This window comes from Mycteria americana, chromosome 25 (genome assembly GCF_035582795.1).
Source record: "Mycteria americana isolate JAX WOST 10 ecotype Jacksonville Zoo and Gardens chromosome 25, USCA_MyAme_1.0, whole genome shotgun sequence".
Lineage (NCBI taxonomy): Eukaryota > Metazoa > Chordata > Aves > Ciconiiformes > Ciconiidae > Mycteria > Mycteria americana.
This window is the reverse complement of record NC_134389.1, coordinates 2,320,777-2,336,949: the sequence shown is the minus strand read 5'-3', so window position 1 is coordinate 2,336,949 and position 16,173 is coordinate 2,320,777. Positions and strand designations below refer to the sequence as shown.

Sequence of the window (16,173 nt, the reverse complement as noted above, 5' to 3'; positions counted from 1 at the left end):
CCCCCATAAACTCCAAACCCTTGAACCCCTAAACCCCAAGCCCTTGGCCCCCATAAACCCCAGCTCCTTGGCCCTATAATCCCCAAACACGTGGTCCCTCAACCCTCAAATCCTTGGCCCCTATAAACCCCAAATCCTCGGACCCCTAAACCCCAAGCCCTTGGCCCCCATAAACTCCAAACCCTTGACCCCTAAACCCCAAGCCCTTGGCCCCAGAGACCCTAAATCCACGGCCCACACCAACGCCAAGCTCTTGCCCTGCACCGAGCAGCCTCCGAGGGCAGGACCGGTTTCTCTCCGAGCTCCCTCGAGGCCGCATCCTGCCACTGCAGCACCTCCGCTGAGCTGCCCGCACCGGGCAGGGTACAGGCAGGAGCTGGGACCTAAACCAGCTGCCTCACCCCAAAGCACCGGGTGCGGGAAGACGAAGGGAAGGAAAAAAAAAAAAAAAAAAAAAAAAAAAGTCAAAATGGGTTTATTTTATTAAAAAAAAAAAAAAATTTGTACAATTTTAGTTCCTCTATGAAAAAAAAACCAAAACAAAACCAACCAACAAAACTTCCTACCACTGCCGTAATGCTTCGATCCACTGCAAACTGTAAAAACAAGCTTTTTATATATTAAAAAACAATTTTACATTTTACAATTTTCTACACGCATGCACAAGGTCTCGGCTCTGCGGAAAAAAAAAAACAAAACAAAAAAACAACCAAAAACAAACGAAAAAGGGTTTATTCTTCTTAAACTCCAAGTGGAAAATCCCCCCTCCCTGGCCGACCCATCCGCTCGCACTCACTGAAGTCTTTTTTGCAGTAAAACACCCCAAAATGGGCTGCCAGCGGCAGCGATGGAGCGGGAGGGACCGGGGGGGTGAAACCCGGGTCCTTCGGCCTCAAGAGGCTGGAAGAGGAGGGAAGCCCAGGCAGGGGTTAGAAACTCCCGAAAAATGGAGATTTCCTGGAAATTGGGAAAGCCAGCCCTGAGCAGCGTGGTGCCGGATGGGGACGGACCCCCAGGAGCCCTCCAGCATCTTCATGTTGCTACTGGTACTTACTGGGGAAGCCCCCAGCCCCTCTGGGGCGGCACACGGCCCGAGCGGCCTCGTTGCCCCCCCCGCCCTCGAACTCACACCCCTTTAGTGCTTAGGACAAAATAAATCAAAAATCAAACCCAACCGCACGCCTCCCCGGGATGAGATTTGGCAGCTCCCACGACCAAACCAACCCCACCCTGCCCAGCCACAACCCCCACGAGACCCCCGACCCAACACGGCCTGGCCGGACAATGGGATCCAGAGGGAGGAGGAAATAAAAAAAAAAAAAAAAAAAAATTAAAATAAATCCATGAGGTATTTGCGACCTTAACAAAACCAAGGGAAGGCAAAAGCTTTTGTGTCCCCGATGGCGAGCCAGCCCCAGCTCGTGGGACCACCACGGGCCACCTGCCACCGTGGGACATTAATTAAGGACCTCATTGAGCCACGAGCCCTCATCACCCTCACCGGGAACCCCTCGTTTCAGTCACCCCGCTGGCTCCGGGTCCGGGATTGGACCCCGAGAGACATTTTAAGCTGCTCTGCCTGCAACCCACGGCTGCAGCTCCAACCGGCGTGGGGAAGCCCCATAGGGATGCTGCTGGGACCAGGGACACGGGTCGCCTCGGGAGCAGGGAAACCACTTAAAAAAACCCCTTCTGCTTCTCTTAAAAACCGGATTTTCACTTGCTTTTGTTAAGAGCTGAGCACGGAAACCATCAGCAGAGAGGCGAGGAGGACGTTCCTACAGCCAGGAGCATCACCGCTCCGGTGTCTTGGATGCCAGGGGAGGTTTTCATAGCAGCCACAGATCGCGGAGGTGTTTGCAAAATACTCCCCCCCCCCCCCCCCCCAAAAAAAAAAATCTCTAGGATTAAAAACCAGCCCCAGACGGCAGGCGGTGGTTTAAGGTAAGAGCCAGGACAGTTGCCAGGTAGAAAACGGGAAGCGCAGAAGGTCCTTGGGACCTGATGGTGCTTGAAGACGCTGGTGAAGAACGTGTAGTTAGCCCTTGAGTTATGGCACCGAAACGCCGTCTCCTTCCCGGCCGTGCCGCTGTCCTCCACCGGCTGCGCCTTCTGGGGGGATGCTACACGGACCTGGGTTTCGGGGAGGAGGAGGAGGAGGAGGAGGAAGGGGCTCAGCCCACCCCGAGGGGGCCAAGCCGAGGCGGAGGGCCAGTGGTCACAGGTGCTGGAGCTGGGCACGGGTGCTGCTTCCCGGCGCCCGCCGCAGTTCTGCCCTCGAGCCGTGGCCTCCCTGAGCCCCGGCGGAGATGGGGAGGACGAGACGGAGGGGTCTGGAGAGGGTCTCCCCCCCGACCCCTCTCCATCCCTCTTCAGCTCACACAGAGGTCTCCGACTGCAGCCTCATGACGAACTTGTGCGACTTGGGGTCCACGAACTCCTCCGAGAGCTTAAAGAAAGGGATCTTCTTGGTGCTCACCACGAGGCTGAAGTCCTGGCGCTTCAGCACGAAGACCACCCCATCTTTCAGGCCGTTCGTCACCGGCTCCTCGCTGACCAGCGTCCACTGCTTGGCCAGCCAGCGGTCCTTGTGGTACTGGATGGTGGGCCCGGCCATCAGGTACCGCTCAAGGAACGCCTTGGAGGAGGGAAAGGACACGTGAACGTCGCCTTCCTATGGCTCAGCCTATTTTTTTTTTTGCAGCCTCAAGCTGCTCGGCAGGTCCTGCAGGAAAAACATCCCCGCGCGGCTGGTTCCCGTCGCTGCGCGTTGCTCCCTTGGGGTTACACCCACTTTTCTGGCTCTATCCCCCAACCCCTCGTCCTCCTGGGGGGATGCTCTCACGTGGCGGGGAAAAAAACCCACCCAAGTCCTCACCCTCCGGACCAAGCCCTTGGGCAAACCCCCGGAGACCCGTCCCACCTCGCCGTGCCCCCTGCGCACCTTGGGCGTCATGTCGTGGGTGATGCAGAACTCGAGGTGCTGCAGGATGCTCTCCATGGTGTGGTAGGGCTGCTGCTTGGTGGTGCGCAGGTACTTCTGCATGGCCCGGGCCATGGAGGCGAAGATGGCCTGAGCCGCCTCCCGCGGGTCCATGATCTCCCGTGGGTTCTTCTGGTCGTCCTCCTGCAGCCGCTTGATGTGGGTGAAGGCTTCTTCCACCGCCACCACCAGCCTGCCGGGAGGAAAGCCGTGGATGTGGCTGCAGCAGGGCAGAGTCCGCCCACGGGCAGGAGATCCCCTGGGGTTGGGGGGAGCCTACCTATGGATGGCCGGAACCCAACTTCCACCCCAAAACAATTTTGGGGGACATCTGGCTGTGCCACGCAACAGCCGGGCTTGGGACGCGCTTCCCCGAGAGCGGGAACGCCTCGTCTTGGGGGGCTGGAGGCGACCCCAGGAGCCCCCCCCTCCCTCCTGCCAGCACAGCCCAGGTCCTCACGAGGGTCCTGGGATGGACACCCCATGGGGCACACGGCAACGGGGCACCCGGTGCCGCAGGAAGCCCGGACCCCGCTGCCGGCCCCGTACCTGGCGCGGCGTTTCCGCACCCTGCGCTCGTGCTCTGCCTCCTCGTAGTAATACTCGTTGTGGCTGTTGTCGCGCCTCCGGGCAGCCGCCGCGATGACGGCCCGGGACTGGCCCGTGGAGTTGTTCGTTGTGTTTTCTGCAGGGAAAAGGGTGAGGTTAGAGAGGAAATGGGGGGCTGCGGGGTACCCGGTGCTCCCCTTGCCCCACGGCCAGGCTGCGGCGATCCCGCTCCGGGCTCTCCGGAGCCGAAAAGAGAGGAAAACACAGGGACGGGGAAGAGAAGGAGAGAGAACGAGAGGAGAAGCCGAGGGAAGGGGAGCTCACCCTCGCCGAGGGAATAGACTTTAAACCCGGACATTTTCTTGGACAGGACGGATTTTGGCAGGTTGAGGAGGGCAGGGTTGTAGACCGGGAAATCGTGGTAATAGTTCTCCAGGATCCACACGGCTGCTCGCTGGATGCTGCAGGGAGACACAGCCGGGCACGGCGGGGGGCAGAGAGAGACGGTTAGCACCGCGCCGAGGGCGGGGGGCACGCGCAGCCGGGGCAGGACGAGCGGGGAGGGACGGACGGCGCGTGGCACTGCGGGGACGTCCCATCCCGCGGGGGGAGCGGGGCTGCACCCGCTGCGGGGCAACCTCGCGGCTCCTCCGGCCGGCTGATGCCGGGGTGCCACGGAGAGCGGCGGCGTGGGCACAACCGCTTGAGAATACGGGCGTGCGCGTGCACGCGCGTACCCGCACGCAAACGCGCACGCGCACGAGTTTTACGGCTGGGACTTGATCATCTCAAAGGTCTTTTCCAACCGAAACGATTCTATGATTCTATCAACGTACAGGCATCGATGGCCGTGCACGCGTGCACGCGCGCACGCCTGAACGCCCGTGCGCACACGCACGCGCACGCGCACACGCCTGAACGCCCGTGCGCGTACGCACGCGCACGCGCGTCAACGCACGTGCACGCAGGCGAACACGGGAACCCACCCCGGCGGCACCCCCGCCCCGGCGGCACCCCCGTACCTGAGATGGCCGACGTTGTAGAAGCGGCTGGCCCCGTCGGCGGAGCGGACGGCCTTGAGGGTGAACTGGGGCTGGAGCTGGCGCAGCTCCAGCAGCACCACGGCCAGGTAGTGCACGAAGAGCAGCGCGTCCACCAGCGAGACGGCGTACTGCACCACCCCCTGGTAGTTGCGATCCCGCGAGTCCAGGATCCGCACGCCGTAGAAAAGCCAGTAGGAAACGACGAGGAGGAAGACGAGCACCATGAGCAACGCTCGGAAGACGAAGATGCGAGGGAAAAAGGCTTTGGGGCGACGGAAGAAGAGAGCCCAGCTGCCCAGGAGGAGGATGAGGAGTTTGAAGGCCACAGAGATGAACAGCCCCTCGCAGGGCGTCCCGCAGGGCTCCAGCTCCTCCCGCCACAGCAGCTGGGGCAGGAGCATGAAGGCGAGGGGGGTGAGGAAGGCAAGCAGCGCCAGCGCCCCGGCCAGCGAGACGCCCAGGTGCCGGGAGCAGTCCAGGTGAGCGCTGTCCTCCATGTCCTTGGTGATGCGGGTGATGTCATCGTGCGAGATGCTGTGTTCCGACGTCCCCGTCACCACCGTGGTGGTCTCGCCCCAGTTGTCATCCTGGGGAGGGCGGATGGGAGGGTTACGCAGGGGCTGGCTCCGCGTCCCCCCGCCCCGTCCCCAGCGCCCCGGGGGGCTGTCGGCTGCGCCGGATCCCCGCCCCAACCCCACTCCGGCATCTCCCATCCACCAAACCTCAAAGCCCGGCGTGCTGCCCAGCGCCATCACCCCCATTTAGACGGCGGAGACCTCAGCCTGGGCTGCGGGGCCGCAGCGACTCGGCCGGGACCCTCCAGGAAATCCCTGTCGGCAGCTCCGGGCCGCGCTCCACCTCTCCGGCACCGGCGAGAGCAGCTTTGGAAGTGGGAAGCATCCTGCTTCTAGGCAAACCCCCTCATTAGCAGGGCCAGAAGGAACATGCCCGGCTGCCGTCCCAACACACCCTCGCTGCCGCCGCGCAGGCGGCTGCTGCCTCCTCCAGCGCCGCGCCAGGCAGGACAAAGTCGCCTGTGATCCGGCAGCTCGGAGTGCTGGACAGGCCTCCCGCCGCCTCCGAAAACCCCCTCCTCAAGCCAGAGGGGTGTGGAAACGACCCGTCCCCATGGGATTCCTTCCCAGCTAAAACGTGGGGTTTCAGCGGAGGGAGAAGACGTTGCACCGCAGCCGCTGAAAACCCTGCCCCGGCACAGCCACGGGTCTGGCCATCCGTCCGTCCTCTCACTCCGACTTTCACGTTCGGTTTTACGGCACTTTGGCATCCCCGAAACTTGGGGTTTTATCGTATCGTATTTTTTCCCACCCCTGAATTTCTGCAGGAAAGCCAGCAATTTCCTTCCAAACAGAAAAATAAAGCCACAGGCCGGGGCTTTCCAGAGGGACGGGAAGCGGAGGAGGGTCCAGGAGGACCAGTCCATATCCCAGCCTGTCCCCAGGCGAACCCACGCTGCCATCGGCTCGCTCCGGCCACGGCTGGACCGGGCAGGCTCAACCACCCACCGCAAACCCCGGCCTCCGCCGGCGCCGACTTCTTGGTGGGGGAAGATGAAAAGAGCCGGAGCCGCCTGCGTAGGTGGCTGGGAGATGATTAAAGCCAGGGACCGGGCTCCGCGGCGGCCGGAGGAGTGCCGGCACCCAGCGTGGGGGGCACGGCAGCGCTGCCCCCGCTGCCGCTCGCACCGAGGGACCCCCGTGGGACCGCGGGGCTGGGGCGGCCGGAGGAGGGATGCGGCACGGGAGCCTCCTCCTCACCAACCCGCTGGCCGGTGTGACCCTGCCGGGAGCCGGCCTGGGGTTATTACGCCTTGGGACGGCCGAGCCGGCATCACCGGCAGGCGCGGAGCCAGGAGCTGGAGCTAATCCCTAGGGAGTGGATCCCCAGGGAGTGGATCCCTAGGGATTGGATCCCCAGGGTGTTTTCCACCCTGGGCAGCCCATGCCCACCCCGGCTGCTTCCCTGGGGCACCGCGACAGCCGGTCCCCTTTCATTTGCACCCGCGCCGCCCGCCCGCCCTCCCCGCCGGCGCTGCCGCAGCGCTCGCAGGAGCCCGTCCGCCAGCCGAGGGCCAGCCCAACCGGCTCGACCGCTCCGCCGGGGAGCACCAGGCATGCCGGGAGCCCCCGCGCCCCGCCGGCGGCTCCCACCCTCGGCAGCATCCCCGCGGCAGGGCAGAGATGCCGACCCCATCCCTTCCCCCCTGCCCAGCTCACCCTCTCATCCCCCCGAGTCGACTCGTTGTCCAACAAGGGCTCGCCCGGCGCTTGGATGGTCACCGACTTGTCCCCGCGGCTCCCGTCCCGGCTTTTCGAGCGATGCCGGTCCCGCCGGTCCCTGGAAGGCAAGAGAGGGGAGCAGGGCGGGTGCACCGGGGTGGCAGCACCCACTGGGGCCAGGGACCCCCCTGGGCACGCGCCGGCCCCTCACCTGTGCTTGCGGGAGCTGCGGGAATGCCCGGACTTGTAGGAATATCCCGAGTACTGCGACTCATTGTCCATGGTGTCGGAGCGCCGGGGCTTGTGCCACTCCACGCCGAGGGGCTTGGGTCTCCCCGGCCCCGGGACGGCGGCCAGGGCCTCCTTCAGAGGGGGCTTCTTCAGGCCCAGGGGCACCTTCAAGAAGTCGACCGTCACCTTGAGGGACTCTATTTTGATCACCTGGTTGGGCTCGTCTCAGGAGAAAAGGGCTCGCCCGCCTGCGGAGGCGAAGGGGAAGGGTCAGCGGCGGCACGGCGGCATCCCGGCAATGCCCCGGGGGTCCCAGCCGCCGGAGAGCACCCCTTCACCCACCATCCCTGCGCCACCACAGCTCCAGCCCCGGTGGCAAATGGGGCGGGACTTCAGCAGGGAAAGGGAATTTGGGTCACTTTGGGGCATTTTCTATTTTATCCCCTGCCCAAGCTGGGTCCAGGATGGCCACCTTCCCCTTTCGTAATGATACTGCATGATTAGCTCCTGTTTTGGGCGATTTACACGTTAATTAATATTACGATCGTTATTTTAACTGCCAAGAGAGTGCCTAGGGTGGGGGCCAAAAAAAAAAAAAGGAATGAATAATTGGGTGCAGGCAACGTTTCAGGCCCATCTTGCAGCGCGGGGCTCTGCCCGGACACGTTTCCCAGGGCAGAGCTGGGATCTCACACCCAGGAGATCGGCACGGGAGCCCTGGCCCGTGCCGAGGAGCATCGCTCCGCTCCGCACCGGCTCCTGCTCCCCCCGCAGTGGCAGCCCGAGCCGGGGTGAGCTCGGGGCTGCCGGGACCGGGGGAAGCGGGGAGCTCCCAGGAGCTACGGCGGTGGCTCCGAGGATGGGACCGCTGGCCTGGGCCGCTCCGGCAGCGTCCGGGGACCGGTCCCCCATCGCAGGGCTGGCTCAGAGCAGATACCATCACCCTGCGCGCTGACTCACGGCTGCCACGTCGTTATTAGCCAACCCCAAACTCCCATTACAGCCATTTGTAGGCACAGACGTATATAAATATATACACACATGCACATGAGACCAACCTACGCCTACTTATGGTGTCAGATCTCTGCTGGGTTGGGAAAATAACGCCTTGCTTAGATCCCAGCCGGGCAGCGCAAGGCACCTTGACCTCGGGCAAAGGCTCGGGGGACGCGGGCGGGAGCTGGGGTGTGCGTCGGTGGTCTCCTGGGGTCCCAGTCTAGGTCACCCCACTGGTTTTGGGGACTCCCAAGCTGCTTACAGCCCCGACGGGGGCTCAGTGCCAGCTTGCCCGGGTCTGTGACCCCACCAGGGAGGAGAGCTGGACAGAGATGGGAGCCACCCTCGGGGAGGCAGAGGGGATACGCACTGCCGGACCCGCGCCGGGGGATGCCGGACCCCGTCAGAGGGGTCCCGCCAACTCCTCCCGCCCTCACCCTAAGGGTGCTGGGGGGCTGCGGGCATTAGGCATCCCTCGGAGCCCCAAACCCCCCCTTCCCAGCCAGCACCGCGTGCTGGGGGGGCCGCGCCGGGTTACCACGGAAATGCCATTTCCACCAAATAAAACCCAAATGTCTTTTGGCCTCTTTTCCAAGGCCTCGGGGAGGGGGAGATGGGGTTGAGGAGGGGAAAAGGTGGGGGGGGGGAGGGGGGGGGGGAAGGAGGGGGGGGTCCTTTTGTCCCAGATGCTGGATGCTCACACATTTATCACTATGGAGACAAAAGCCCCCCCCACGCCGGTTGTCTAGGAGATGGCAACAGGGCCGGGAGCTCGTCCCGGCATCCCCAGCGAGCGATGGGGGAAGGGGCCGGGAGAGAAAGGACCCCCCTGTGCCCCCCCCCAACCTCCTGCCAGCCCCCCTCTTCTGGGCTTTGTTTGCAGGCAGGGATCGGGTTTCTGCTGGGAACAATGCCGGAGCCTCGGCCGCTGCCTCCATCGGCGCAGGGGGCCGAGGACAGGCTCGTCCCCAGTCTGGTCCATTAACACCATTAGGAGGTCGATACTGGGGCAGGGGACGGACGCGGGGGACTCACCGGACCCGGGGCACTCACCGGCGGGACGGTGCGGGAGGTCGAGGCGAGGCGGCTGCAGGCGGGTGCTGTCCCCCGTCCCGGTGGTCACCGAGGCACTTGGGGCATCCTGAGCCTCCGGCGGGGACGGCATCCAGCTGGCGGGTGCCGGAGGGGGGGGCTGCGCATGGGGGGCCGCTCACGGGCCGGCCGGCCGTGCCGGGGGTCCGCGGTCGAGCTGGGGGAAGCAAGAGAGAAGGAAATCAGGAGCCGGGCGTCCCTGCCGCACACGGATGCTTCGCGGCATCCCCTCCCCGGGGACCGGGACCACCCAGCCACGTGTTTGTGGGAGAGCCGCAGCGCGTCACGCCGGGCACCGCCAGCCAAAGTCCTTGTCCTGCAGGTCACCATCCCGGTTCCCTCTGGGGACATCCACCCCACGAGAGCTCCTCGCTTGGCCTTGACCCCTGGTGAGCACCCGAGAAGAGAGATGGGCAGGGGAGGAAAATGCGGGTGGGCTGGACACCCCCCCAGACACCCCCCAGCCCAAAACCCACCCTGGCATCACCTCCACGCCGCATCGGCACCTGCCCCCGGCACCACGCGGCCAGCTCTCACGTCTCAGCGATTCAAAGGCACCAGCCCGTGGATTTAACGCTCCTCGGCCACCACAATCCCGTGGCCGGCAGCCACGCTTCAAGTCCACCCCTGAGTCAGGGGTCCCCACGGCTGCACCAGCGGCGCGGGGACCCCAGGGCCACCCAGCTCCCGAAGGCAAAGCCAGACCCGGGCGACGAAGGTCGATCCGTTCCGAGGGAGAGCGAGGCAGGCATTTCCAAGGGGAGCAAGCAACGAGCCACGGAGCCACGGGAATGGCCGCAGAGGGAATGGCGAGCCCGGCCCTTCAATCACAAGCTGGCGACGGGGCAGAGGCTACGGGCAGAGGCTTTGGGGCCCTTTCCCAGGGCAGAGCGGCAGCGTGGGGTGCTTCGCTCCGGCATGATCCACAGATGAACCACAGGCAATCTCCGCACCGGGACCAGGGCTCGGCTCCGGCCGACGAGGACCCTCCGTCTTGCCCGTACCGAAACGGCTGAGCTTTCTCCCCAGGAAAGGTCGGTGGGGGGGAATAACCCCCAACCCAGCAGTTTTGCAAGGTTGATTTGTAAATCAAGCAGCCATCTCCCAGGTCGCTGGAGCCGGGGGCTCCTCGTCCTCCTGTCCCGCGCCCGCTCCGGTGCCGGCAGAGCAACTTGGCTGCTCCGGTGGGGAAGAAAGGGATTTTTTTTTTTGGGATGGTTTGCCTGGCAGAGTGGGGAAAGCCTGTTCGGCAGCACGGGGTGCTTAGGTGGAGAGGCTGGAAATGGATGCCTCGTCTCCAGGAGAAGAAGCAGCTTCACCTTACCGAGCCCGCGGAGACGCCGAGCAACCGCCAAGGGCTGGGAGCGGGAGCCAGACGCATGCAAACGAGGAGGAAAACTCACATTTTTAATAGCGAGGTGATTAACCATCAGAACAAACTCCCCAGGGGAGGAGAGGATTTGCCATCTCTTGACATCTTCAAGTCCAGACTGGATGGCTTCTCGGGATGATGCTGGAGCACATCACAGGGTTCAAAGCAACGAGAGCTCGGCTGGGGCTTCGGGGCGGTCAGAAAAGCCGCTGCCGCCGTCTCTCCTGCCTTTGAGTCCATGAACCTCAAACACGAACTACCTTTTGCATTCAAATGCTCAAAAAAATAGATCCAAGCATTTCTAGATGAGAAAGTTTTCTTATTTCAAACAGCTCCGGGGCAAATCCTGAGAGGGAAACCCTCTCCTCCCATCCCCGGCGAGGCAGCGTCCCCCTTGGACCGGGCAGCACAAACCCACGCCACGTGGCTCTGTCCCCGCTTTATTCAGCGCCAGGACCATGCGAGAGCCGGGCATGACATTTTCTGGAGAAAAACCTGCTTTGAGCAAAGGGCAGAGGGAGAAATCGGTGGCCGAGCAAGAAGGTTGGGACCAAACTGGCTGCCTTCGCCCTGGAGCGGATCGGTGAGCGTCCGCCCGCTCCCACGCCAGAGCTCAGCGATTTACACCACCGGTGCTCTTTTTCCAGCATCTGCAAATCTAGATCAATTAAATAAATACCAGCGTTAAGTCAGGATGCTCTAACGCGGTTATGAGAGGGGTGTGAATGCAGCTCTTCGCACGCCGGCGATAGATGGCTTCCCACCGCTGGGGCCAAGCAGGAGCAGAAGCCGCATCTGGGCAGGTGTTTTCCTGCTAGACCCGACAAGCATCGCGGCGACCGGGAAACTGAGTCACGGAGCGGGCCAGGAGGATCCCGGGGTCCTGGATTCCTGGCACATGACTCCACCGCTGTTTATCCTCCCGGTAAGCCCAGGAGGGCTGGAAGCATGGCTCTGCCCATGACAGAGATGGGGAAACTGAGGCACACCGCAAGCCGGAGTCCGTAGCCGCACAGGCTGTTTATGGACAGGCAGGAAACCTAACGTGAGCCTCAGCCCTGCCTCACACCGTCATTTCGGGGCTGTCCTCCCTCACCACGCCGACGCCGGGGAGGTTGGCCCAGGGACCCCCGAGCGGCGATGCCGACGGTGGGGACGCTGCCGGCACGCCTCCGAAACAGGCCTGGGAACGGGAGGCACCTCCTGGTCCCGGCACATGGGTCTGCCGAGCCAAGCGCCCGGCACATTTGCTTGCTTGGCTACACAAACACGCCTTGCTGCCTCCGCACAATAGGCACCTTCCCTGGCCGGCCACCACCACGTTCCCCTGCCGGCCACCGGCCCCCCGAGCCCCACGCCGCTGGGGAAGCGGGAGGCGGCGGGCAGGGACACGGAGCAATGCCCAGATTTCCCATACGCACCAAATGCTGGGGAGACGGAGGAGGCTGCCGGCACCGGGAGCTGGGTGCCCACGGGTGGCCCGCAAAGAGCAGAAGGTGGATGCACGGCTAGGAAAAACCCCATGGGTGCTCCTGCTTGGACGGGAGGGGAGACGGGCTCCCCGGGCAGGAGCTGGGGGTCAAAGCAGATCCCCCCGCCACGTCTATTCAAGCCCCAAGCACTGGCCGCCATCATCTACCGAGGAGCTGGGGAGAGGCCGCCCAGGCAATTCGCTGCCCTCCCCCCGTTTGCACACCCCCTCCAGCAGCACAAACACCAACAACTTTCCCTCCTTTCTCCCCGGGCCGTATCCAGCCCCGCGCCTCCTCTTGGCCGGCGGAGCTGAGGCTTCACAGCGAGCTCAGGGCACGTCCCTCAACCCCGAGGCTGCTCCGCTGCTTTCCGTGGCCGAGTCCCCCCACGCCGGGCTGGGAAAGCGGCCGCCCTGGCCCCCCCCCAGCTCCAGCCCCGGCCCCGGGAGATGCCGCCGCCGGGAGGAATCCGCAAACTTCCAGCTCTTTGGTCCGTTGGCACGACCGGGCGCTTCAGAGGGACGCGGGAAAGGCCCATGGGAAGCCCGAGTGGCTTAATCCAACTGCCCCATGGGGTCTCATTCTGCTCTCAAATTGCTCAGCGTCAGCTTGGATGCAGAAGGTTTAATATCCCTTCCAAACTGCCAGCTTTAATTACGATCACTCGGGATTGTTACAATATCCACAGGAACGTCCAGTCCCTCGAGCGCTCGGTCCCCACCAAGTTTCCTCTGGCGGGGAAGTCCCACTGCGCGACTACGGGACAAAGCCCAGCCTTTCACCCGGCATTTCGATCCCGCTGCGTGTCCGGGAGCGATGGAGGTCGCAGCCGCATCGGGAATGCACTAGCTGCCTCCGCGCAGGTAAAAATGACTGCACCGAGATCTAGAACCAGAGGGAGAAAAAAAGTGTACAAAAAACCAGGGATTTGCATGAGAACGGGGCTCGATGCAAAGAGAAAGCTATTTGCATTGCAAAACGTGCCGGCACCAAGGGATCCTAACTGCAGCCCTCCAGCTCCCAGACGCCCACCGGCCGCTTACCTGCTCCATCTCTCCCTTCGCAGGGCTCAGCGCCCGGCAGAGGGGCTCAGCCTGCACCCCGCAACCTCGCAGTCCCCGTCCGCCTCGGCCCGAGCTCGCGGGGAGCGCTCGGGGCTCCCCGGCAAGACGAGCGGCAGCTTCGCCATTGCGGTTTCTGGTGCCGGGTCCAGGGAGATGCGGGACGGCACCGCCATGCCCAGCACATCGCCAGCCCCACGGCGAGGTGCTGCAGGTGCCAGATCTCCCTCCCGCTGCTCAAATCGCATCTCCCTGTCCCCTCCTGCTCCCACCGCCCCTCCAGCCACACCGGTGGCACCTCTGGGTGGGATGCCGGCACGAAGTGACAAAGCTATGGTCACCCTGGGGCACAGGAGGATGCGAACGCTGGAGTCCCAGGCTGCTTCTCCGGTGGTCACGAGCAGCCAAGCAGGACGCTCGGACAGGGCGAGCCGAGGAGGCACAGAGGTCCGCGCTCACGGTTTGGGCCGTTGCTTTGATTTCAGCCTGTTCTCCAAGAGCATCGTCAGAAGCTCTGTCCCCAAGGTGCTGCGGTGACACCCCAAAAGGCCGGTTCCTACCCCAAAGCATAAATAACTGCGCTTTTAGATCGATTATAGCTCTGCTCCATCAGCTCCGGGTGCTTAATACTTAACCCTACTAAATCCTGCCAGCCTGCGGCGGGCAGACAGCATTACCTGCGTCGTGGACCCTGGAAAAACAGCGTAGAGACGGGATCCGTCTGGGTGCAGGCACGGAGCAAGGTGACCACATTCACCCACCGACTGCTGTGCTCGAGGTGGGGCCGTGCTCAGCCCGAGGAGGCAAACGCCTTCGGAGGGCACAAGGGAAAAAAATCCCTCACGTAGGGTCCAGCTTTGGTGGCTGGCCTTGCCACCCCGGCAGCCCCGGTGCCACCATGCCCAAGGGTCGGCGCACTCGCTGCTTCATCGCTGGCACTCGCACGGGGGAGGGCAGCGAAGGCCCGTGGTTTTCTCCGAGGCCCCCTCCCAAGCATCCTGGCTGGACAATAAAGCCATAAAGCATCTGCCAGCCACGCCGGCCCTCAGAAAACAGAATCAAAATCTAAAATTAACTCGGAGCAAAGACCTGGGGCTGATTCAGCCCTGCCCAATGCTGGGGCGATGGGCTCCCCGCCTTTGCCCCAGCCCCCTCCGGCCCCATTGTCTGCGAGCTGGTGAAAACAAGAAACCACATTTGATCGTTCAAATGGCTGAAGGGAGCCCAGAAGGAGCACGGGGATGGGCACCCGGTGTTCCCAGCCCTGCGCCCGTCCTCGGGGCCGTGCCTCCAGGATGGGGGCCGCCCATGGGACCCGGTGACCCGCAACCCTAAAACAACCACCCCGCGGTCCAACAGCCAGGCGAGGAGCCATCGCCGGCTTCAATGAAGTCGTCTGCTAATTAAATCAGCCGGTCTCATCCTGAGCTCCCCCCCCCCAGCACAAAGACAGCGTAAATACACAGGAGAAGCCCGGCTGCGCAGAGATCGCATCTGACTCAGGCTGCCTCTGAGCCCAGCTCGGTCCCAACACAATCCCGAATTGCTGTGATTAAGCAACAGCCATCCCCAGCGGCTCCGTGAAGATAATATTTAATTCTTCTTTTTTTTTTTTTGTTGTTTTTTTGTTTTAAACCTCCGCCTCGGTTATTATACCAAGGCCTGGGGAGGGGGGAACAGACTCTACACCCTCTCCCAAGGAAATAAAGCCTCTCACCCTAGACAGAGCAGCAGGGCCGATGTCTGAGCTCGTGCCCGGTGTAGAGCAGAGGGAACTCCCTGTTGGCTCAGGGCGCTGCGCCAGGATGCGACCAAGATAAACCGGATCAGAATCCGGCCGGGTCTCTCCCAGAAGCAGGTGAGCGTGCCGGTGGGGACAGGCGCAGCGGGCAGACCCTGCCTGCCTTGCGGGTCCCGCGGAGCTGGCAGCAGCATCGGCTGTTTTCGCTTCGCCGTCCTCCCAGCAGCCGCCCAGCCCTGGCGCAGGGCAGGTAGCGGGGTGGACGCCCCGTGGGTGCCCACCCTCGTCCCCCAGCCGCTGCTGCGGTCACTCCATTGCTCGCAGGGGTTGCAGGCAGGAGGAAGCCCCGTGCTTACGCCCGTGCTGGGCACAAAGGGCTCGGAGGCCGAGGGGTGGTTGACCGCAGCGGGGCAGCTCGGCCAGTAAACTCCAGTATAAGCATGCCCACTGCTGAATGGGAAAGCCACAGGCACCAGTGCCAGGCTGCGTGCAACCGGGGGGACCCGGCCCCGCTGCATCGCCCACCGGGGAGGTTCCCCAGGACAAGCGAAAAGGGAGCAACCGGCACCCCGGGAGCGGGGCCCATCCCCGGGTGCCTCCTCAGCACCCACCTCCCAGGGACCCCCCTCACCCCGGCCCCTCCTTCAGAGCTGGAGGGGAAAAAAAACCTGGCAGCCCCGCATCTCCCCCCGCCGCGCAGCGAGGCACCCCCGGGAGCGGGGCTCGCCGAGCAGCCGCTACCCGCCTGGCTGCCGGCCCAGGAAAGTCCCCGGCTTCCCAGGCCCTTCCTGCAGGGACGCGCCGAGCCCAGCCCCGGCCCCGGTCCCCGCAGCGCGGCTCGCCCGGCCCCGCTCCTCCCCGCCCTGCAGCGGGGCTGCTCCGCACCCCGCTTCCGCCCGGTTCTCCCCCCGCACTCACCATCGCCGCCGCACCTTTGTGCGCGTCCCCCCCGCACCGAAATCCCGGGGCTGCTGCCGCTGCCGCTGCTGCTGCTGCGGAGGAGGAGGAGGAGAAGGAGGAGGAAGAGGAGGAGGAGGAGGCGGAGGAAACCCCGAATCCCAGCGGAGCGGCCCCCCCCAGCCCCGCCGCTCCGCTCCGCCGTGCGCCCGGCCCCGGCCCGCCGCGCCCCGGGCCGGCAGCTCCCGCCCGCCCGCCGCTGTTCCCGGCCGCTCCCCCCGCGCCCGCCCATTGTCTCCGCTCCGCGCTCCCGGCGCCCCTCCGGGGCCATTGTCTGGGGGGGGGGACCCCGGCTTCCTCCCCCCGTACCTGCAGGTGGGGAGGGGGGTCCCGCCCGGTCCTCGGTCCGCAGCCCGGGCTTTCGGGATAAGGGTGGCGGTGGGGGTGCCCAGGGGGGTGCCCGCCGTTGGGGGGCGGCACGGGTGGGGCGCAGGGTTAA

General features: G+C 64.1%; 1 protein-coding gene across 1 annotated transcript; it reads right to left on the bottom strand.

The window, feature by feature from the left end:
* Window positions 1-459: 459 nt before the first annotated feature.
* On the bottom strand, window positions 460-15,901 carry VANGL2 (VANGL planar cell polarity protein 2). Its single transcript, XM_075524906.1, has 9 exons — window positions 15,696-15,901; window positions 9,093-9,288; window positions 7,024-7,291; window positions 6,810-6,930; window positions 4,555-5,162; window positions 3,857-3,993; window positions 3,533-3,668; window positions 2,945-3,176; window positions 460-2,638 (listed from the first exon to the last, which is right to left on the bottom strand). Exons 3-9 carry the CDS (start codon window positions 7,092-7,094, stop codon window positions 2,378-2,380), a joined length of 1,566 nt encoding a protein of 521 aa, XP_075381021.1. The 5' UTR covers window positions 7,095-7,291; window positions 9,093-9,288; window positions 15,696-15,901; the 3' UTR covers window positions 460-2,377.
* Window positions 15,902-16,173: the final 272 nt, after the last annotated feature.